General features: G+C 56.9%; 1 protein-coding gene across 4 annotated transcripts in view; it reads right to left on the bottom strand.

Annotated features, from left to right (window-relative positions):
• Window positions 1–22,482, bottom strand: part of EXOC3L2 (exocyst complex component 3 like 2) — a 29,632-nt gene that overhangs the window by 4,467 nt on the left and 2,683 nt on the right. Inside the window, exons 1-11 of one of the 4 annotated variants that reach the window (XM_054999835.1) lie at window positions 21,794–21,966; window positions 17,558–18,270; window positions 10,762–11,404; window positions 10,170–10,287; window positions 9,497–9,604; window positions 8,852–8,952; window positions 5,870–5,980; window positions 5,224–5,359; window positions 4,598–4,720; window positions 3,873–4,028; window positions 2,425–2,546 (exon numbers count right to left, since the gene is read on the bottom strand). In XM_054999835.1, coding sequence (XP_054855810.1) covers window positions 2,425–2,546; window positions 3,873–4,028; window positions 4,598–4,720; window positions 5,224–5,359; window positions 5,870–5,980; window positions 8,852–8,952; window positions 9,497–9,604; window positions 10,170–10,287; window positions 10,762–11,404; window positions 17,558–18,248 — 2,309 coding nt within the window. In that variant the 5' untranslated portion in view covers window positions 18,249–18,270; window positions 21,794–21,966. Of the gene's footprint in view, window positions 1–2,424; window positions 2,547–3,872; window positions 4,029–4,597; window positions 4,721–5,223; window positions 5,360–5,869; window positions 5,981–8,851; window positions 8,953–9,496; window positions 9,605–10,169; window positions 10,288–10,761; window positions 11,405–17,557; window positions 18,271–21,527; window positions 21,645–21,732; window positions 21,967–22,482 lie in introns of those variants that run through there. The other 3 variants (XM_054999838.1, XM_054999837.1, XM_054999836.1) reach the window with 3 other exon arrangements.

The following is a 22,482-nucleotide window of genomic DNA, read 5'->3' as shown; positions in this document are numbered from 1 at the left end:
GCTGGTGTAGCAGAGTGGCTAAGTGGCTGGGCTGCAAATCAGCACTCTGCCGGTTTGACTCCCGCTCCAGCCAAGAGCTCAGCAGGTGGCCTTGGGCAAGCCTCTCCTTTCATCCCCCGCTCCCCAGCTGGATTGCGGTGATAATAATTCACTGACTTTGTTCACTGCTCTGAGGGAGACACTAATCTGTCCAGAATAGCAGTATATAAGTGCAGTTGGTTTTATAAAAGCTGCTGTAGCCGAGTGGTTAAGTGGCTGGGCTGCAAATCAGCACTCTGCTGGTTCGATTCCCACTCCTGCCATGAGCTCAGCAGGGAGGCTTAGGCAAGCCACTCTTCTCAGCCCAGCTCCTCAGCTATATTGTAGGAATAATGATAACACTTGACTTTGTTCACCACTCTGAGTGGGACACTGGAAGAGCACGGTTGTTGTTAAAAGGAAGGCATCAAGACAGAAAAGGAGACAGCTTGCAAGAACTGGCAGATGGGCACACTAGGGGACAGGAGGCTTTCACGGCGCTGCTAGAGACGCTGCACCCTGGGCATGAAGGCATGCGCCTTCATGTGCCAGACAGAAGGCTGCCTTGGTTCTGCTGGGAATCCTACAGGGAAGGAGATCTCGGAGCTTCCCCAGGCACCTGGTTCCAGTGCTGTCTCTCTCAGGACGTTCCACCGAACTCATTGTCCTGATATCCTCAGGGACTGCATCTTCTCACACGGCATCTTCCAAGCCCTGTTAGCACACCTGGCATGCAACTTCAGGGACATCCCACTTCCAATGCATTTTAGCAACCGGTTGCAAGCGCATTTTCCTGTTTCACACAGTTGCAGGTGATTGCTGAAGTGCATTGGAAGCGCATTGTCCCACGTGCATGAAAGCATTGGTGGTCGAAATGCGGTGCTGGTATGCCTCCTCCCTCTTTCCAGCCTCGTAGTTGCAGGCTATTCATTTGGAACCTGGCCCCTGATCAAGGGCACACGTGGTTTCACACTCTCTCATGTGGATACATCGCAGTGCAGTCTGATGTATTTATATTTCTGGTCTGTCATCACTGTATAATTACATGGCTTGAGATATTTTCTAATAGATTCTCTATTTTTGGTGGTTGGGTGCTTCTTCCTCTTGTGTTGTTCACTTTTTGTAGTTGTCTTGAGGGGTTCCCTTTGCTTTCACTTAAATAAAGGGAACCTCCATCTACAGAGGCAGTCACCCTTTGGATGCTAGTGCTGGGCGGCAGCACTGAAGGCCCTCCATGGCAACTCATGTGAAGCAGGAGGCTGGGCCGAAGGGCCACGTGGCTCTGACCCGGCTGGGCTCTTCTGAGCTTCTTATGACTCCGCGGAAGGGAAAAGCCCCGGGGGGCTGGCTTGGCTCTCCATTGTTGGCCACGGAGGCAGCTGCTGACTAGTGCTGGGCGGCCTCTCTGGCTTTCTGCTTTGGGGACCAAGGAGCACTCTTACTGGCCACACGCTCAGTCCTCAGGTTGCGTGCACATCCTCACCCGATGGCCCTTTTCCAGCCCTCATCAACACCTCCACTTAAACTTTGATCTTGTGTTTGTTTGTTCTCTTGCATGGAACAGACCTGCTGGGGCTCCCCGTAGCTGTGGCAACAGGCCATGGCTTGGAGCTCAGCCACGTGGCCTGGCAGAGCACCGGGTGGTGTCAGCCCAGAGACAGATGGGGCGAGAAGTTGGGTGGGATGGGGGAGCCCTTTGGCCCTGCAACACACCCACGGTGCTGGCTCTCCTGAAAAGCACCGAGAAAACCGTCTCCCAGAGGGCGTCACGAGCCCTCCCCCACCCCCAGCACAGGATTGTTAACTGAGGCAGGACAGGTTTGCAGTGGCCAAAATGCAAGAGGAGGAAAGGGCCCCGAGCCAGGGCAAGGAAGGCCACTCTTCGAAGCCAGAGACGCCTTTTCCTGGCCCTTAGACAGAGCGATGTCCGGCCGGCCACCAAAGGTTCTCCTCAGGAGCCAGGCCTGCGCTCAGGGGCCCTGCCTGTGGTGACCAGAGGCGGAGCTTTTTCTGTGGTGGCCCTGTACCTGGGGAATGCCTTCTCCCTTGACGCTCACCTGGCATCACCCCACCCTCTTTTGAGTTCCATGATAAAATAGCTCTCTTTATCCAAGCTTTTCACTTCGGGGTCTGCACTTTTAAAAATTGCTTTTACCGTCCGCTTCTAGCCTGGGACTTTTTTTCCTGAGAATCTTTTTAGCTTGCTAAATGTTTTCAGCTGTTTTAATACCCTGGCTGGGTTTTGGAAAGCTTGTTCATTCCATGATTTTTATGCTGTATTGTGATTTTATCATTATCCCGCGAGTCACCCCCAAGGTTTTCAGAAGGCAGGCAGCAATAAGGAGAATGCTGGTTATCCAAGCCCCCGGCCCAGCTCCCCAAATCAACTCTTGCGTGTACACTCACTGCACATCAGGGAAGTCGTTGGCGAGGAACCCCACTTCCATCTGGATGGCGGGCATGTCCTCCAACTCGATGATCTCCGCCAGGTGTGGCACGGCAGAGTCCAGCCAGGCGGAGGTGGATTTCTGCAAGGAAGGGAGGGAGGCAGCGGCTGTCAGGGAAGGGAGTTAATTATAGCTCGCCCCTTGCCTGTCCTCCCTGCAGGGAGGGGGCTGCTCGGCCGCCTTTGCAAACAAACCGGAGGAAGTGACCTTTTCAAACAAATCACACATCACCCACGGAACTCCCTGCTGGGAGACACAGGGAGGTGAAACAGAGTTCCCCGAAGGATCTGATAAACAGGAGGAGGGACCTGTCTGTCAAAGAGACAAATGCCCTCTTCGTGCCGCAGGCAGCTTCAGCACAGAGGAGCTCAGGAGAGGAGGACATGGACAGCGGAGCAGTGACATTAAGGAGAGACCAGCCGAGAGAGGACAGCCTTGCCTTCTTTGGCCATGAGATGGGAATTGAGCAGCCTAAAGAGCAGCCCTGGCCGGGCTGCCTCATCACCCAGCCAGGCGCCACATCCTGTCTTTGCCGGCATCTGGGGGTGGGGCTAGCTGGGCCCTGCACGGCATCCTGACCGCAATGACAAACGGTGATGAGTATCTTGGGCAGGTTCAGTAAGATCTCTTTTGGCAGGTCGTTCGAGGCGCCTCTACTCTGCCCTCCGTTTTAATAACAGGAGAAGAATTCCCTGGCACAGCATTGCCAAGATCTGCTGCCGTAGATCCTGGAGGAAAGCCCCCCCCCTCAGAGGAATCCTGGGTTCCCCGGATGCTTACGGGGGGGGGTGTCCTTGGCGAGAAGCTCCATGAAGGTGGAGAACCCACCCTTCCTCCTCTCCCTGCCCAAACCCTGATTCTTGGGCCTCAAGTACCTGCCCCTCTTACACACCTGTGCACACAGCGGGGAAAGGGCTGGCGAGGGCTTGAGGGGGCCAGTGGGAATTCCCCCAGGCCAGCCCCCAAAGGCACAGCCAGGGCCCCAGTGGGCTCTCTCGAACATGCCTCGGACCCCCTTGCAAAGGGTGGGGGCTATGACAGGCACGGGGGCTTCCCTGGAAGCAGTTTGGTATGGAAAAGGCCCTTTATTTTTATGCACAACATTTCTATCCCGCCTCGAAGGCAGAGCACTTGCTGGCTTCCCTAGCCCGTGCCCAGGAGTTCCCCGGAAGGTTCTGGAGGGCAGGAACTTTGACCAGATGCCAAGGAGCTCTGGGGGCGGGCAAAGCATTCTTAACCCCCAGGGTGAGGAGCATTGGGGGTCCTCCCTCTTCTACTCCACGGGGTAAAGCTCCAAGCACTCTGCCCTCCTCCTCCTCCTCCTCCTCCGCATGTGACCCCTATTCTGCTCCCCATCACCACCATCTGGAAACTGAGAATAGAGACTGCCCCACCCCCACTTCTCACCAGCTGGGCAAAGAATTCCTGGAGCTGTTGGGCTTCGCTTCTCAGCTTGGCGGCCATTTTGGATCTCATCTTCGAGGACGTGCAGATGGTCCGAACTCGCATCAGCGGACGGATGTATTCAATGAGCACCCCGTGGTGCACGTCCCTCACCAGCATCTGATGGGTTAAAATACAGCGGTGGGGCGGGGGGGGGGGGGAGAGACAAGCACTGGGAATGAGGCACCATTTCTGGGGCACGAAGGGGAAAGGGGGAGGCTGGCTGAATCATTCAAGGGCCAGGCCGGGGCTTTTTCTTCTGGGAAAAGAGGTGGTGGGACTCAGTGGGTTGCCAGCACAGGGGGCAAGTCCTGGCAGGAGGTGGTGCCCCTGGCATGTGCAAAGTGCACGCACGCTCCCAGGACCGCACAATGACGTCACTTTGGGTCAGCTGGAACAAGGAGGGAGTTTTTTAAAGTTTAAATTGCCCTTGACAAAAATGGTCACGTGGCCGGTGGCCCCGCCCCCTGATCCCCAGACAGAGGGGAGTTCAGATCGCCAAGCAGCACGGAGGGCCATCTCAACTCCCCTCTGTCTGGGGATCAGGGGGCGGGGCCACCGGCCATGTGACCATTTTCAAGAGGTGCCGGAACGCCGCTCCACCGCGTTCCGGCTGGGGAAAAGCCCTGGGCCAGGCAGTAGCTGGGTGTGCAGCCAGAGCCGCCCGAGGCACGCCCTCCTCCGCTCACCTGGTATGGCTCCGGCTTCATCTTCTTCATCTTCTGGGCATGCTCCGAGAGAAGAGCCATCATGGTGGAGAAGGCCTCAGAGCTGCTCAGCCACTTCCTTTTCATCAGTCTGTGGAAGCAGGGCTGCGGGGGGGCCAGGGGGGGCGGGTATCAGAAGAAGCAGAGGGAGGCCCCCTCCACAAAGGGGCTCTGCTCCTGTGCAGAAGGCAGGGTGGGGGCGGGGGCCTGGGCAGGAGCAGCCGGGTCGGGAGCGGTGCCTGTCGCCGGCCAGCCCCCACTCCCCGCGGTTGGGACGGAGCGTGTGAGTCGGTGTGGCGGGAGACGTGCAACTGATCTCCAGACCGCTGAGGGCCATTCCCCGGGGGGGGGGGAATGGCTGCTTGGAGGGGGGGCACCCTGTGGGATTCTATCCTGCTGAGACCCCCCCTCTCCAGGCTCCACCTCCCAAATTCTCAGGAACTTTCCAGCACAGGGCTGGCTGCCCAGTGCGAGAATTTGGCAGAGACCCCCCCCCCCCCGTTTCTCAGGGTCCCCGGCCGGCTGGGGCAGGGGGCTGATTCTGGCCATGTCCCGGCCGGGACGTCCCTCTGGGAGTCAGGCTCAGCAGCCCTCCCCAAGAGGAATACCTTCAGGTTCAGGAAGATCTGATCGGCCAGCATGCGGTTGCAGAGCCGGGTCACTCCGTCCAGGGCATCTCGGGCCTGGCACTCCACTTTCTTGCTTTCTGGGTGACCAAATCTCACCAAGCACTTGACGTAGTCCCTGAGGGAGAACACGCCTGTCAGCGGGTGGAACCATCAGCAGGCAGACCTTTACCCACTGCTTTGTCTCTTTCCGCAAAAAAAAACCTGGCCGACTCAGGATCCTGAGCGCCACAGGACTCTTGCTTTAGTTGTCACATCTGAACACAGCTACCCCACTGAAACACGCTCTTTAAGACAGGCCATGATATGCTCAAGAGGCTGGCTGGATGCCAGTCTCTCTGCTCACCACAGACGTGCTCAAGAGGCTGGCTGGATGCCAGTCTCTCTGCTCACCACAGACGTGTGGAGAATGCCACAGCTGTGGGCCCAGGGAATAGCTGCTACTCCATTGCAAGGCCACCCGCTCCTTCCTGCCCTGAAGCTCCAGGTCCTCCCAGCCATGGGCCGAGCCACTGGCTGTTCACAAACACTCCACTGGTGGAAGAGAGTATGTCCGCAGTGACATATTTGGCAAAGGGGCTAGTCTGGCTTTGTAACCTGGACTGGATGAGGACGGGTGGGCACTCACTGGAAGGGTGGGCAGTAATTGACGAGTGCTACGGTCCGGCTCGTGTAGCTGTCCACTGTCCGGCTGCTCTCCGCTTGCCCCTCGTGGAACTTTTCCACCTTCCTCTGGAAACTGCAGGGGGGGAGGCAAAGTGAAAGCAAAGTCAGGAGAGAGGGAGGGTGCCCCCTGCACATTCAAAGCACAATTTCAGTCCCCGGTGCCCTCTGCCCTGATTTCGGGGCCTGGATTCCCAGCCACCTCCCCATGCCAGTCCTGCAACCTTCCACCACCGCCCCAGACCCAGTTTTGCCCTCGTGCCAGCTGAGAGAGCACCTTGCTCCCCCACTGCTTGAAGGGTCAAATTTGGTGCTACCAAAGCCACCACTCCTGTGCTCCCCCGCCCCCCGCCCAGCACACGCTCCCTCCAGTTCAGCCTCTAACTGAGCCCCAGAAACAAGACTCCCTCCTGATCGCCTCATTCCTAGAAGGGTTGTGTAGCTGATTTCACACAGGCGGCATGAGCTGACTCCAGGGGCTGCAAGCCATCGGCTCGCTCCCAGCTGCCAGCCGGGACCGGTGCTGCTTCCCTCGAGAGATGCCCGCTCTCCTGTGATGCCAGGGAGAGGCTGGGCACTGGCTCAGGAGGACAGCACCTGCCCTGCAGGCAGGGAGTCCCGGATTCAGGGCCAAGCTACAAGTGACAAATGACACTTGAACAGCAAGTGTATTTCTCTGTGTTCCCTTGCGCTCCACTCGATCCACTTGCCGCTCAAGTGTCATTTGTCACTTGTAGCTTGGCCCTCAGTCCCCGGCATCTCCAGGTGAAAGACCTTTCTCTCCCAAAGGCCCTGGCAAGCCACTGCGTTAAGTTTTTAGCAAGGGCCACACCCTTTCGGTCACGAGAGAGTTAAAGTGTTTGTTTTTAACCTAGACATAGTTAGTTTGCATAGGACATTCAGATGTGGAGTAGTTCTTTGAGTCAGGACAGGAGGGGAGCTGCAGGGTTCATTAAGGGATCTAGGACTGATTATTGGGTGACCAGTTTATTGGGGGGCTTCACGGACACAGGGATTAATTGCTCTTTGTTCAGTTCTTCTTAGTTCACCAAGATGCGAAGATGTAGCAGCAAAGATTAGCTATTCTTTGTTTTATTACCAATGTATCCTTTTTACCCTATATGTAGTAAAGGGACATTTCCACACTACTCACCTTCATCTGGAATGCCATGGAACGTTGCGAAAAAACGCAGAAAGCTTCTTCTCACACGAGTTTCGCGCAACATCGTGTACAACTCGCGCAAGAAGACGCTATCTTCTGCGGTTTTTTCGCGACGTTCTGCAGTGTTCCGGATGAAGGTGAGTAGTGTGGAAACGGCCAATATTTCAGAAGCCAAACACACGTTTGTGATTCTTAATTCTGCTATGCTTATGTCAGAACTCTGCCAGGTAGAGGGTGTAGTCCAGGCCTCGATAGGCTGAGGGGCTGACTCCGGAGAAGGCAGCTTCAGTGTTCCCCCAGCCTTGAGCCACCTCCCTGGGCTGTGGCCCCTCTCCGCCCGGCCCCTTCAGCTACGCTTGGGGTAGCCCCAAGAGGAACCCTGGGTCACTCCCCGCCCTGCCCCCAGCCCAGTGAGACAGGCATCCCAGGAAGAAGCCCAGATAGAATGAGCCTCTGGCAGAGTTTGTGTTATCCATCACACAGTGCCAGCTCCCTCAGAGCCTCCATCCTGTGCCCCCGCCCCATTGGCATTTCTCTACAAAGCTGGGGCTCGGCAGCTATTTGGATGAATCCCAGTCTTGGCAACCAGTTGGAACCAAAAGTTGTGCACCACTCTCCCATCCCCCCCCCCCCCACACACAAATGTGCTCAGCACCGTTGGTGTGCTTTCCTCCCACAGGAAGCCCTTGGAGGAAGGTGATCCAGAGCGGACGGTGAGGGGATGCCACTCCGCTTCCCCGCACTGCTTGGGGTGGAAATGAGTGTCCTGCTCAGCCTCCTGTGGAGAGGTCCTGCCTGGGGGCAGGGGTGGGGACAAGCCCCTCAGCTCGGCCTCTTGTATTTCCCCGCCATGCATGGGAAGGCCTCCGGGCCTCTTTGCTCCGCTGGCCCCTTTCAGCAGGGCTCCTGCCAACTGCAATGGGACCGAGCAATGGGTGCCTTGCCCGGCCTGACAGGGATAGGCGGAGGCAGGACGATGGCCTTGGATGCCTGCAGGAGTTGCTGAAGAGGGGCCGCCTGCTGCACAGCCAAGGCCGGGGTCGGCAGGTCTGGGTGTCTGGGGCGTCACACACAGAGGCCACGTTCTGTGCTTCAGCCTGCCACAAGCACAGCAGATGTGTGATGCCAGTCCCAGGTGTGTGTGCAGAGGTCTGTATCAGATTCCCTACCTGAAATGGCTGGGGGTGCTCTTGGTCCCATTGGGGAAACCTTCACACACACACACACACACCTCCCCATCAGTACACCCGGAGTCCCATCTTAAGTCCAGAAAAGAGGGCGGGAGGGAGGGCAGAAGTCCTGCTCCTTGTACTCTGCCGTGGCCCTGATCCCCACCGGGCCTGCCCACTTGGGAGCGAAGCTCCTGCCAGGCACAGGTTGCATCAAAAGCCACGGTGGTCCTCAGAAGGCCTTTGCAGCTTGTGGATCAGTTCTGGGGAGGGGAGGCTGCCAGGCCCTCGCGGTTTTGCCAAAGATATTGCCTGCAGCAAAAACAGGCTTGAAACAACAGATTTTGTGCAACCGGAGCGGCCACATTTCCCGGCATGCATGCAGGATCCCAGTTTTCTTTGGACCAAACCATCAGACGGGTCTAAATGTTACAAAACTCGGGGCGGGGGGGGGGGCGCTTTGTTCCAGCTCTGAGACAAACGCTGCCCACCACTCTCCCCTCCACCCCCAAGTCCTGCCTCCAAACACCCCCCCCCCCCGAGTGGCTGGCTGCAGGAGATGCTCTTCTCCCCCCCCCCCGGACCCTCCCCCTGCCCGGGCTCCTCAGGGCAATACCTCTGCAGGAATTCCGCCAGGCAGGACAGGCAGCACTGAGCCATTCTCATCCCGAAGTCTGCCGTGATCTGGGGGGCTCTGTCAGTGTGGGCCCGTAACACCTGCAAAGTGGGAGGTGGAGTCAGTGCTGGCTGGGGCTGAGAAACAAGGCGCCTGCCAGGGTGTGCCCCCCAAGTCTCAGCCTCAAGCGGCCAAAGCCTTGAGAGGGGGCTCTGGGCCCGTCTCTCCCAGACACTCTCTGCTCCCTCCGTTCCAGAAGATGCTGTGCATGCACACAAGTCGAGCACGCATGCGCACGCACACAGCATGAAAACAAAACAGGGAGGCCCAAGGGTATGAGAGAGAGTCTGGAGCACTGGGCAGAACTTCTGGCTGAACCTGAGGAAGAGTCCAGAAAGGCAAGCAGCTGGTTGAGTGGCCCCTGTCATGCTCCCCAAGCAGAAGGGACCCCGGGGCACCTCCCGGCCAAGCGCTTTCCAGCCCCTGAGCAGCCTCGGGCTCAGTTGCTGTGGCTGTTTTTTATGCAAGGGCTAAATGGGGCAAATGCCAGGAGGCGGTAGCAGGAGGGGAAAGAGCAGAGCATGCCGGCCGAAACACGGCGCGCAGCAGCCTTTCGCTCGTGAGGAGGCCCAGGGCCGGACGTACAGAGATGATTTTGCTGGAGAGGCAGAACTGAGAGTCCTCGGTTTCCTCCTGGGCCCACCGCTCTTCCTCCTCCTGGAGCTCTCGGCTCATGGCCTCCACGGTCTTAGCCTGCAAATGAGCAGCAAAAGGAGGCTGAAGGGCACAGAGGGAGAAAGGAGGGGAGGTTGCCAGTGGAGGAGGGGGAGGCCTGTGTGCCACGGAGCTCCTCTCTCCAGCAAGAGGGGCTGCTGGGTGCCTCCAGCAGCCTCCATTCCTCAGCCTCGCCTCCCCGCCACAGGCTCCACGCACGACCATCATACAAGCAGCACGTGGTTTATGGGACTTCGCCATTACATTTTCACCACCACAGCCCTTGCTCGCATGGGCCCCATCCACTTTATCCTCCCGTGAGAACTCCCAGCCCAGGCCATCCAGTCTGCTTCAAAGCTGACGGGAATTGGAACTCGGGTCTTCTCTGTTCACCTTTCCAATACTCTGCCCCTCTCGTAAGGTAGCCCTTCAGACAGGGCCCGGCCCAATAGGAAGCAGGCCTCAGCCCTTGGCCAGTGATTCCCTGGGAGCGTGTACAGAGCGCGGCCAAGACCTGATGGGTGCAGAGCCGCAGACAGCTCTGGTGGTTTCATTCATTCTTGTTCTTTGCCCCCTCCTGCCCGCCCGGCACCCTGGACTTTACCTTCACAGCTGCAATACAGTCCTCTTCTAGGCTCCGCTGGGTCTCGGGGGACAGCAGGGGGCCCAGTCCCGGGGCCTTGCTGACCAAGGGGGCGATTTCACCTCGGCCCAGCACCTCTCTGGGGGGCAGACAGAGAGAGAGTTACGGGGATAATACTTCCCTTGACCCACCCCTGGGTGCAGCCCGGGCCTGCCCTCTGGTTGGGGTCACACCTGCCATTTCTGACAAGGCTGAGCAAGCAGAGCTGCCGGCCTCAGCCCTTGCGATTCCTGAGGCCCCAAATCCAAAGGGCGCCTCCTGCTCCCTCCATCCCAGTCATCGGAATGGGAAGGAAGTTCTCCTGCACAGGCCTCACAATTGCCCAAGAGCACCAGAGCCACTGGCTCGGCTCCCAAGTGGAAGAATTTCCCAGCGGGCCAGCAGATGTGCCTGCCCTGCTCGTACCGGCATGGAACACCCCCCCCCCGCCCCGCCTCCCTTTGTCTACAAGGCCGAGTGGGGCTGCCCCAGAGCCCGAGGGCCTGCCAAGCAGGTGGAGAGGGGCAGCCGGCCAGCCCGGGCCTTCTCTTGCTTGTGGCCCGTCTCCGCTTACCTTTGGTAGATGTTGCTGTTCCAGTCCAAGACGAAGTACAGCTCAGAGATGCTCAAGCTCCTCTGGACCACCTCCGCCAAGTGCTGGGCCAGCCCCTGGTGGTAGCTGCACAGGTAGGTGCTGAAGGCCTCGTACTCTTTCGGGTAAGCGTGCAGCAGGTGGAACTTCACTGTGCACAAGTCCTCCAAGGCACGCTTGGCCAGGCTGTCCATCAGGGGGGCAATGGGGCCAGCCCTGCCCTCCAGGCACTGGCGCAACCTCTGGCCGACCAGCTGCTTCACCGCTTCCACCCACTGCTGCTTCATGGCTCGGGGCCGGGGCCCGGACCCGTCCGCCGTGCCCCCCCTGGCCGCGAGCCACCTCCGGTCCGTGTCCTCCTCCTGCTCAATCACCCTTATCATGAGCTCCAGTGCTGGCGACACGCTTTTGGCGGCCAGGGCTTCGGCCAGGACCTCCCAGAGCACCTTCAGCAGGGCTTCGTAGAGGAGAGCCACGTCCTTGGCCTTCCGGCTCCCGTCTTTCCGCATCTCGCTGCTCTCCGGGCTCTGCTGACCAGCCTGCCGGCACTCTGCTTCCAGTTCAATGATGTGCCGGTCAGCTGTCAAGAGATCCCTCTGGTGGATCAGGTTCAGGATTTCCAGGACTGGGGGGGCACAAGAAGAAGACGTCCCGTGGGTGGGGAGGACCTCCCTACCTATCCAGATCAGCACGAACGAACCAGCAGCCTTTATGGCGGGGTGGGAAGGGGGCCGGCAGCAGACGGGGGGCCAAAAGGCAGTGCTGCCGGCTCTGGGCTCCCCCCCCCCCGCCACAAGCCCGTGGAATCCCCAGGCCTGCCCGGGTTGTCTGTCCTTCCAGAGCAGGGCTGGCCTTGTGCCTGGGCAGCTGTCCACGTCAGCCTTGCCTGTTTCTCAGCTCTCTTCCTTGCCCCTGGCCCAGCCTGCTGACCGCTTTGCCTGTCTGCCAACCGGCCTTTGTGTCCTTGCCCCACTCGGCTTTGGCCACTGACTTGGCTCTGACTTGGCCCCTTTTGGCATGAGGGCTTTGTGGCTTCAGGAGCTCCCTGGCAACACGGGCCCCCGATCCCTAACCCGGACCCTGTTCCTCTTCTGCCACAAATGCCGTGGCTTGCCTGCACTTCCCTGAAAGGACTGAAGAACTTTTCGGTCAGCACCACCCCTGCTCTGGTAGCCTGGTCCGGCCTGACTCTGCAAACAGACGACGCAGCCTCAGGCCTCCCCAGCGCCTGCTCTGGAATGTGTGGGTGAGGCCTTGGCACCTTCACTGAGTCCTGCCCTTTCCCAGCTCAGGTTTAGCACATGTCTGAAGGAAGGCAGCAGTCCGAATGCTTCCCTTCCTCCACACTGGCTAATTTTTAACAGGACCGGGGCCAGGGCCAAGCTGGCCGAGAAGATTCCACACATTGTCACTGCAAAGCCCAAACCTGCGGATGTGGTCTCTTGGGATGAGACTTTAGTGAGAGAAATATGGCCATGACCTTCCTTGCCATCTGACCCCAGAGCCAGAGAATTCCCTCCAAAGGGTGGAGCCCCCCAGGACCAGCCCACAGCAACGGCTTGCCCCTGGGAGCTGCGGCAGGGAAATTCCAGCAGGCAAAATGACGCATTCACCAGCTATGGGAATGGCCCTGCGCTGTCAGCGTTCGGGAGGGCATGTCAATGGTGGGGGGGGGGGCTGGTTTCTCACACCTCATTTCTCAGCAGACATGTTGATGGTGGAAGAAGGCGCAAGTTTGTCTGGCAGCAGCCACACAAAAAGCACACTGACACATTTTCACTGCATCAAAACTGAACCCTAAACAACAACCACCACCACAACAACAAAATGATAACATTTGGATTTATATACCGCCCCTCAGGACAACTTAACGCCTGCTCAGAGCAGTTTACAAAGTATGTTATCTTTATCCTCAAGACAATCACCCTGAGAGAGCTCTGAGAGAGCTGTGACTGACTCAAGGTCACCCAGCTGGCCTCAAGCGGAGGAGGAGTGGGGGGACTCAAATCCGGCTCTCTAGATTACAGTCCTGCCACTCTTAACCACTACACCAAATTGGGCTCAGTACAGGTGGGGCCCAACTCCTGCCGGGAGGCTCCCTGTTAGGCTGTCGATTGTGAGGTGCCTGCAGGTGCAGAATTCCCCCCCGCCCCACACACACACCCTTTGCAAGGCTGGCTCTTTGGCATTTGGGGCTTTGCCAGGATTTGACTTCTGACTCTCCTTCTCTGCTGCTAGGCTGCCCTCCTTCCTTGGGAAATGGGCCAGCCTTTGGACTAATGGAGAACCTTCGTAGCCTCGGGGCTGCTGTGGACTCATTGAGATAAGCTCCCTGGCTTATCTCTGGCTGCAGTTTCTGTGGAGCTACAGGCCTGGCCCAACAGATACGGGCCCAGCGAGATCTTCCTCCTGCAGGACTGAGTGACGGGAAACGCCGGCTCCACAGAGCCCTGGACTGGGCTGGTGGTTCTGGGACTCAACTCCAGCTGAGTTTCTCTCCCCCTGTGCAGGAATCCATGAAATTATGGGATAGAAGCCTGGAATTGGCTCCTGCTTCTGGTTTCACTCTCATACAACCCCAATCTGGTTGCCTTGAATCCAAGGGAAAGGGAGGTTAGATGTCTTGAGCACACGTCCTAGAATCATAGGGTTGGAAGGGACCTCTAAGGTCATCAAGTCCAACCCCCTGCACAATGCAGGAAATTCACAACCCCCTCAACTGCCCCAGCGACCCCTGCTCCATGCCCAGAAGATGGCAAAACACTGTCAGGAGGATCTGAGGACCTGAGTTCCAATCCCCGTCAGCTTTGAAGCAGACTGGATGGCCTGGGCTGGGAGTTCTCACGGGAGGATAAAGCGGATGGGGCCCATGCGAGCAAGGGCTGTGGTGGTGAAAATGTAATGGCGAAGTACCATAAATCATGTGCTGCTTGTATGATGGTCGTGCGCGGAGCCTGTGGCGGGGAGGTGAGGCTGAGGAATGGAGGCTGCTGGAGGCATGTGCAAAGTTGCTTTTAGCCATTGAACCTGGAAGCAGGGGTGCAGGGCTGGGATTCCAAGGAGGTTTAGCTAACAATGCTATTGGGGGACGTACAGACTTGTTGCTACCCAGTCCATGGTGTGTGTGTCTGTGAGGCATGCGTGGGTCAGATGTTTGGGTGTTGCTTCTGCTGCACTTCCAATGGTGCGCAGAGCCAGCTAGTGGTAACGGCTTGTGGCTGGCACCCTCATCCCTCCTGGCCCAACAAACTTGTTGCTAAACTTACTGCTTCCACTAGCCAAATCCTTCCCCCGCCTTGCTGTGCCCTGACAGTTCTCTGCCCGGAGCGACAGACACATGCAAGAGCCACGTTGCAGTCGGTACCCCTGATAGGCTGGCATTCGCCTGGCTGCAGGCTCTTCACTGACAGCCCTGCTCACACTTGCCTGGGAGGAAGCACCACTGGATTCTGTGGGAATAACTTCAGAGCAATATTTCATGAGACTTGGCTGTGGAGCTCTGGAAGGAGCAGGTCCTAGCAAGGTCTCCAAGCACAGGGGAGGGTTGTGAACAGAGGCCGTGGGGCTGCCCCACTGTCCCTTCCCTAGGCCCTGTTTCCTTTCTCTCCTGCCTGTCTCTCTTGCTGCTACCTGCTTATCTGGGGTACAGACTGCAACGGTGGCACTTGCAGCCTGGGGCGATGTGGGTCTTTGCACACCTCGGCCTGCTCACCTTAGGGCTCGGCCGCTGGTTTCCAGCACAGACGCCCCAGCCTTCTCAAAAGAAGGCACTGCTGGTGGGTGGAGATGCTTCTCTGGCCAAGCCCCTGCCCCCTCAGGGTGGCACAGTGAGGAGGGCACCCACCCACCCCAGGGGCTCACTTTGAGCGGAACTACAAGTGACAAAAGGCACAGATTGGACACTCGTCAGCTTCCCTCAAGTTTTGATGGGAAATGTAGGCAGCTTGGCGGAATGTTGGACAAGTGACAGTTGAAAAGTCCATTGGACAGCAGTCAGAGCCAAACTGCAAGACCAGGATGCCTACGTTTCCCATCAACACTTGAGGGAAGCTGACTAGTGTCCAATCTGTGCCTTTTGTCACTTGTAGTTCTGCTCTTTGTTGGTGGCCTTCAGTCGGGTGCAAGATCATCCTCACAGCCCCGGGGCTTTTTCTTCCTGCTGGGCAGACATTGGCTCAAAGCTAGCCAGCGGCCCTGCAGGGCGTGGAGACGGGTGTACTTTGCTTGGAGTGATTAGACAGATTCAGGGAGGAGAAGTCTTTCAGTGGCTACTGGCTGTGGTGACCACCTCCACCTCCACATTCAGAGGCAGTCAACCTCTGGATCACGACTGATCTCCAGGCCACAGAGATCACTTCCTCTGGAGAAAGCAGCTGCTTTGGAGGGCAGCCCTCGCTGAGGTCCTGCAAAGCCCACCAAGCAGCTGCAGGGATTTCCCAGCCTGGCATTAGGACCCTGGCGCTAGGAGGCAACATCAAGGCCAGGGGTCTCGCCCTGCACGCCACGTTCCTTAGCCTTCTAGGACAACTGGTTGGCAGGGATGCTGGACTGGGTGGACTCTCACAGGTCTGGTCAGGCAGGCCTTTTCTGAGAGTGACAAAATACTTTGGAGCTGCCTGTCAACAGAAAGCGCCCCCCACCCCCGCCAGCGGCATGGGGGAAGGCCCCCCCAAACAATGACCCCTCCCTCCTCGTCCCCCCCTCCCCGCTCAGCTCCCGGCTGATCCTTTTCCTGCCCTCAGCAGCAACTCGGCTCAGCAGAGAAGCCATCGGGGCAAGCAGAGGCACGGCGGGGCACGCTTATGTCAGGCTGCGTTTGTTGTCTAAGCGGAGGTGAGGAGGCTATCGCTGGCAGATGGTTCCAGGCAAGGAAGGAAGGGTCTTTCCAGGCTTGTGAACCAAAGTTGAGTGGGGCCTGCGTATTTCCCAGCCTGCCCTGCTCTCCCCTGCTCTCTCGGAGAGGCCCTCCCCTCCCCTCCCCTCTGGGCACGTTCTCCAGCGAGGTCAATGGGCCACTCTCGACAGGCACTCCAGCAATCAGGAGGGGCAATCAGGCTGGAACAATGAGCCGGGACAAAAAAACCCTCATTAGCCTCTCTCCAGTCATAACCGGAGTAAACAGGCAGGCCTGGAGGTCAGTGGGAATCAGGCCTGCGGCGGCGGCCCCTGGGGAAGGGCTCGCAGACAGCCGCACGGAGCAACACTAGCACATCATGTTCAGCGGCACAAAGCAAAGCACAGAAATGCCAGAGCTGCTGTTTCCAGTGAGCAAGCCACGGGTTGGCACCCTTGAAACAGTTTGGGGACCATCAGGGTGGAATGCCCCGTGGCGCAGAGTGGTACGCTGCAGTACTGCAGCCCAAGCTCTGCTCACGACCTGAGTTCGATCCTGGAGGAAGGCGGGTTCAGGTAGCCGGCTCAAGGTTGACTCAGCCTTCCATCCTTCCGAGGCTGGAAAAATGAGTACCCAGTTTCCTGGGGGCAAAGTGTAGATGACTGGAGAAGGCAATGGCAAACCACCCCATAACAAGAAGTCTGCCAAGAAAGCCCCCGTGGGCCAGTAATGACTCGGTGCTTGCACAGGGGACTGCCTTTACCTTTACCTTTACCTTTACCAGGGTGGAATCCAGCAGAAACACACACACACACACACACACACACAAACATGAGGAGCCTCTTACAGCAAAGCCAAAAATACGGGGCGGATGGATCGTGGCGCCAGTGTAGCACCTTTTATCGGGACCAAGAAACACAGCAGAATACATCTGCCAGCGAGCCGTTCTGTGGCTTTTCTTTTTATATTTCCTTTTGGGCCAAAGAAGCTCATGGCACATTTCTTAGAAGACTCTTCTTCGGGGAATTAAAACCAAACATGCCCTCGCCACTCTCTGGGAAGGGCGCCTTTTATTACGTGAGTGCCCGGTGGTGGCAGCTGCCCCCCCCCCCGCCAGGGCTCTGGGAGGCAGGCACTGCAGGCAGCCCAGGGCTGAAGAGAAACCTCCTCTCGCCAGAAATCGCCATAAGCAGCATGTTTCTGGCCCAGATCCAGGGGAGACAAGAGGCGGCGGCTTTTCTTTCCTCCCCGGGGTGGGGTGGGGTGGGGGCGGACAAAGCAGGGAAGTCCAAGGAATGGCTTCGGGCCGTTTGAGCGGAGTGGAACCTCCATGCGCAGGTGTCGCATAGCTTTTATTCACAAAGCAAGGCTGCCTTCCTCTGACTGCCAGCTCAGGACAGACAGACGACAGGATTTGGCCACCGCTCCCCGCTTGTGGGCTTCCCAGAGAAATCTGACTGGCCACTCGTGCAACCTGAGAGGCCGGACCAAGCAACCCCCGTCTGGCCCGGCAAAACCATCTTCAGTGTCCCCCGGAGAGGAGCAGCACCAGTTCACTCCCCACACAAGCGCAAACGGAGGGGGCAGTCTTTGAGCACTGGAGGTGAGGCGGGGAGGGGGTAGCCAGGTCCATCGGTCACAGCAAAAGGAAACAAAAATCCAGTGGCACCTTAAAGGCTAACATTTATTTCATTATGACCTTTTGTAAGTACTGGAGGAATCTTATGGGGAGCGTTTCTGTAGGGGGGAGCCAGATTTTGGTTTGAATTCCTCCAGGTGTAAATGCTCAGGGGAAGAGGGAGAAGGAGGAGTTGCATGGAACCCACTGCCGGCTGACGGTGCAGGTGAAAACACACCTCGTGCTTGAGCAGAGGCAGTTCCCCATGGCAACCAGCCTACCTGTGCAGGGCAGCTGCTCCCAGATTTGCCCCCTTCCAGACTCACCTGAGAGGGGCTCCTTGGCCTTTGCTGGCTCTGCTTCCTCGCTGACCGGAGCTGTTTCCAGTGTCTCTGTCTGACTGAGCTTCTCCACCAGTGATGCTCTGCGCACCTTCCCACCTAGCCCTATCTTGAGGAAGGACATGCGCTTCAAAGTGTCTCCCCCGCCGTTCTCCTTCTCGGCCAGGCCGCAGTCCAAGTTGTACAGACCCTCTTTACGGCGCCCATTGAAGCGCTGAAGCAGGCTGAAGTCTTCCGAGCTGCGGCGCATCTTCTTTTTCTCTGGCGTTCTTTGGCCCTGGTTACCCTCGGACAAGGGGAGCATCATCCGCCCCAGCAGGGACCTCCGGTCCGACCCTTTCTCCCCATTCTGGGCCCCGTCCTTGCCCCCGCTCTTCCTGCCTTTGCCCATGCGGAAAGGAGACAGCCCTACCAGCTTCTCCAGGGTGGCCCGTCGCTTGTAGTGTCCTTCAGGGATGCTCTTGAAGAGATCCCTGTGAAACTTGCTCCCGTCCTCCGGGGAGGAGTTTCTGCTCTCCGGGGAGACGTCCCCAAGGAAGGAGTCCCTCTCGTTCTCGTCGAGGTCCTCCTCGAAGGGGTTGGTGCCCCTGCTGTCTTTGTCCAGGATGAGTGTCCCACTGCTGCCCTCTTCCCTACTGGCCATTTTGAGACTGTAGGGGTTCTTAAGGACAGGCATGGCAGCTTCTCTTCCCTGAGACCTGGAGATGAAAAAGATAAAAGGCTGCATAACCAGAATTTAAGGAAGTGAGCAGAGGAATGCATTTTGGTCTGTTCTCCCAGGGAAAGTCACCTGGATGGTTGGATCAGAGGAACAAAGGTGCACTGCTCCAGGCAACCAGGGCGGCGGAGTTGGGGGTGTGGGAGGGAGAGGAGAATAGCAGCTGAACGGGAGAGAGAGGGAAAGGGAAGGAGACCAGGGGTGAGAGAGGGGGAGGGATGCCAGGAGGAAGCCCTAGGTCACATGGGACAAAAGGGCTTCAAGGCACAGGGGGGCCATGCGAGCGTCTTCACGGGAGCACGGCAACTTCCAGACTCCAGGGAAACACCTCTGCCTGCACCCAGCAGGACTCCGATGGAGAAATTTAGATTGCTTGTGCATATTGTTTCAGGATGGAAACGATGACTTGGAAGCAGTTAAGGAGATCGTTGCCTGGGGGAAGTTGCTAGTTTATAACAGTTTGTGTTGCCAACTCCAGGTTGGGGAGTTCCTGGAGATTTAAGGGGTGGAGCGCGGAGCAGGCAGTTGCTGTTTTTACTCCTTCCGTATTGGTGTGAAATTCTGAACTCTCAGCCTGGATCATAATTTAAAGGTACTGTGGTTTATATCTGCCAGGGCAACATCTAGACTCGAGCATGGAAGCTCTGGCCACATGTCTGAGCAGAAGTGAAAGGAAAATGTCAAGGAATTCTAAACTCTGAAGGAAAAAGAAACGCCATCAAATTATGAGGTCAGATAACCATAAGTCCTTCTGGCCCACTGCATGTTCAGACCCAGGAGTGTGCGGCTGCTCTGGTTTTGCAGTCAGAGCAGGGAAACATCAGCCACGATCTCTCTCTCTCTCTCTCTCTCTCTCTCTCTCTCTCTCTCTCTCTCTCTCCCCAACATTACGGAGATCTAATGTGATCTTGAGGGTTAGCCACTCCCCCAGTGGATTCAATTTCTCCTTAAGAGGGGATCAGTGAATGAGACCGAGGAGCGCGTGGAGGGAAGCGGCCTGCTGCCAAGGGGGAGTCCAGAGGGACAAACTGATCACCCCAGGCATCCTTGGGCACACAGCTGAGGGGCAGCTGCAGCCGCTCTCAAGCCCCGTGGAGGAACCCGGGAGCCGCCCTTTCACCCTCGCACCAGCAGCTGCCCTGCATCGAGCCCGAGGTCCCAGCCCAGGGCAGGAAGCTCAGAGGCCAGACCGAGAACGAAGCTGCCAGGACATTTTTCCTGAGGGCGTAAAAGCTGGTTCTGTTTCTTCTTAGCCAATAGTTGTGCAATCAAAAGTACTTAGAACAATCCTGGCAAGCAAATTAGGCTGAGAGTGACCCAGCCAATTTCATGGCAAGTGGGGATTTGAACTCGGGTCTCCCCAGTCCTAGTCCAGCCTTTCCACTGCTCATAGGGGAGAAGGTATCCCCTGAGACAGGCTGGGCCCAAGACAGCAGGCCATGTTGGACTTTACAGTCCAGATGCAATGCTCTGAAGTGAGACCCAAGGCAATGGTATTTTGGAACTGGGGCGGGGCGGGGGGCACATGCTCACCAGCCCGTGCTGACATGACAGCCCCGTTTCCAAGGGGAGCTCCATGTACAGCATAGAGATGGTTTCCCCCTTGGAGCCACAGATTCCCCTCCCTCCGTGGCCCGTCACGGCTTGCTTTGGAGCCCAGGTGACGGAGCAGAGAAACAGCTCCCTTGGGCTGGCTGGGAACAACTGGTGGGCATGGCTTCTTGGATCCCAGCCAAAAAACGAGTTTCATCATCGCATCCTTTTGGATCTTAATAATGTTGTCTCCCCCCCCCCCCCAGTTCCTAGAATAACCACATGCAGTTCTTACAGCTGTTTCTATGGGGAGTGTTGCGTCTTGATTGACTTGTTAATAATTGTTCATCTCCCCCCTCAATGCATCCCGCCAATGGCTCTCAAACACCTGCGCAGTGGCGCTGGAAAAGGCACCTAACCAAGGCACAAAAGTCGGCTCTGTGTGTATACCCAGAAGGTTAGATGTAGCTTTGGGAGCTTTGCAGCAGCAGAGGACACTGGTGTGTACGTCTCACCCTGCCCACTGCTTCATCGGCACCCTGAAAACATGGTCTCCCCAAACACCCACTTCTGTCGACAGTCAGGGGCTGGCTTGGAGCTCCCACTGGTCTGCTCGCAAGAGGTGAATTGGGTCAGTCATTTAACTTTCACAGTAGTGATGGGAGCCTTACCAAGAGGGTGTTTCCAGGATTAACGTGCTAGCATGGGCACACCATTAACGTGCTAGCATGGGCACACCATTAACGTGCTAGCATGGGCACACCATTAACGTGCTAGCATGGGCACACCATTAATGTGCTAGCATGGACACACCATTAATGTGCTAGCATGGACCCATTATTAACATGCTAGCATGGACACACCATTAACGTGCTAGCATGGGCACATCATTCACAAGCCTCCAGAGAGTAGCACCCGGTGCTCCTCTTTCCACTCAGAAACCCTTCTGGGGGCAGCCAGCTGACACAAGCTGCCCATCCTTCCTCTCCCCCCTGTGGGCTCCAGTAAGGGATGTGCATGGGCTAAACCCCTCTTCTTAGAGTCTCAGCAGGAAAGGTGGACTCTGTGTAAAGCAAATAAAGTGTGCCCAGTTTACAGAATCAGCAGCGTGCAGGGAGAGAAAGCCCCAGTGTTTCTTTGGGCTTTGTTGCCCCGAAGTTGAGCTATATCTTGAAGTGGGCTGATCAGAATTGCATAGCCTGAGGTCTGTTGAAGCAGTGAGAACGAAGGCATATTAGTGGAGGGGGGGCTCAACCCAGAGGCCAAGCATCCCACCTGGAAAACCGTGGACAGACAAGCACCTCTCTAGATTCCCTGCCTGCAAACGAGATAATGAGAAGCAAGCAAAACTGAGCTTGTACAACCAGCGGTAACGGGAGGTTGAGATCTTCCGTGCTTGCACAAACTTTTCAAGTTGCTAAATAAATTATTAGTAGCAGAAGAGACGGTGTTTGGGCATGTGGTAGAGGGGCTTTCCCCTGGTCCCCAACTGACTAAAAATGAGCCCACAAACATCTGGAGCTGGGAGAAAGTCTTTTCCCAACAGCCGACGCTTGACCCCTGCGCCTTCTGCCAAGAGGTGACCCCTGCACCTTGTGGCACTAATTCTGCTGTGCCTGAGGCAGGGATCAGGAATCGGGACATCTTAGGAGAGTAAAGTCTTTTTGCCAAGTTGATAAAGCCGCTGCACTCAAGAAACCCTACCTGAATAGCCATCCTGTGTAAGAGAGGATCGCCGCTCCACCATTCCCCAGCTGAGGCCATCTGTGTCTTTCAGAGGAGGAGGGCTGGAGGGCACTTTACCTGCCGACTTGGATCCTCCCCTTGCCATGTGACAGGCTTCTCTTTAACCTGCCCACCTTCCAGGAAGGGATGGGGGGTGGGGAGAAAGAAACTCTGCCAAACCCACCTCTGCAGTCCCTGAGAATCACAGAAGGGAAGGCAGCCGAGCACCCGTCTGGTCCACTCACCTGTGCCCCAGTTCTGGTCATGTCTGCAAAATATAGTGGAACTGAAACTTGAAAAGAAGAGCTTGTGCTGAGAAGCTGCATTCTCGATGAGGCATGATAAATTCCGACCAGGAGGGGCCACATATGTCTGCTGCAGATAAAACCGGACTCAGGACAGATTCCACGGCATGCCGCACTTTCACAAACCTTTTCAGACAAGGTTGGGGCTGCAGGGCATTTAAGAAGCCTCTTGCCACTCAGCCCGTCCTACCCTGGGGACGTCTCAAAGTTCACACCGGAAGTCACACCCCATGAGGTTTGACAGTCAAAACAGTGTGTTGCTTGATGTAAACTAGATACACCGCAAAACCACCACCCACGAGAGGGGCTTCGTCACTTGGTGCCCAGGCTGTAGCCATTCCTGTCCTACTCTGGAACAAGATTTTCTCCCTTCACTTTTATACTTTTTTTCACTGGATCAGTTTGGGGTGGAGGAAAGAGCATATAAGCTTACAAAAACTGCAGCAAAACTGGTTGGCCACCCCAAAAGAAAGCATGACTTTTTGTGCCACAGATAACAGTAGCTTTTATAAGGCTCGAAACATTTTTACCATCCAGCCATATGCAGAATTAAGGAGAACTCCAAAGTTTGTAGTTTTGTGATATGACTGATCCTAATAAAACAGATTTTCGTCTGGGATTGCTCTGTA

The sequence above is a fragment of the Eublepharis macularius genome, chromosome 15 (genome assembly GCF_028583425.1).
Source record: "Eublepharis macularius isolate TG4126 chromosome 15, MPM_Emac_v1.0, whole genome shotgun sequence".
Lineage (NCBI taxonomy): Eukaryota > Metazoa > Chordata > Lepidosauria > Squamata > Eublepharidae > Eublepharis > Eublepharis macularius.
The sequence above is the reverse complement of the archived record's forward strand: the minus strand, read 5'-3'. Positions and strand labels throughout refer to the sequence as shown.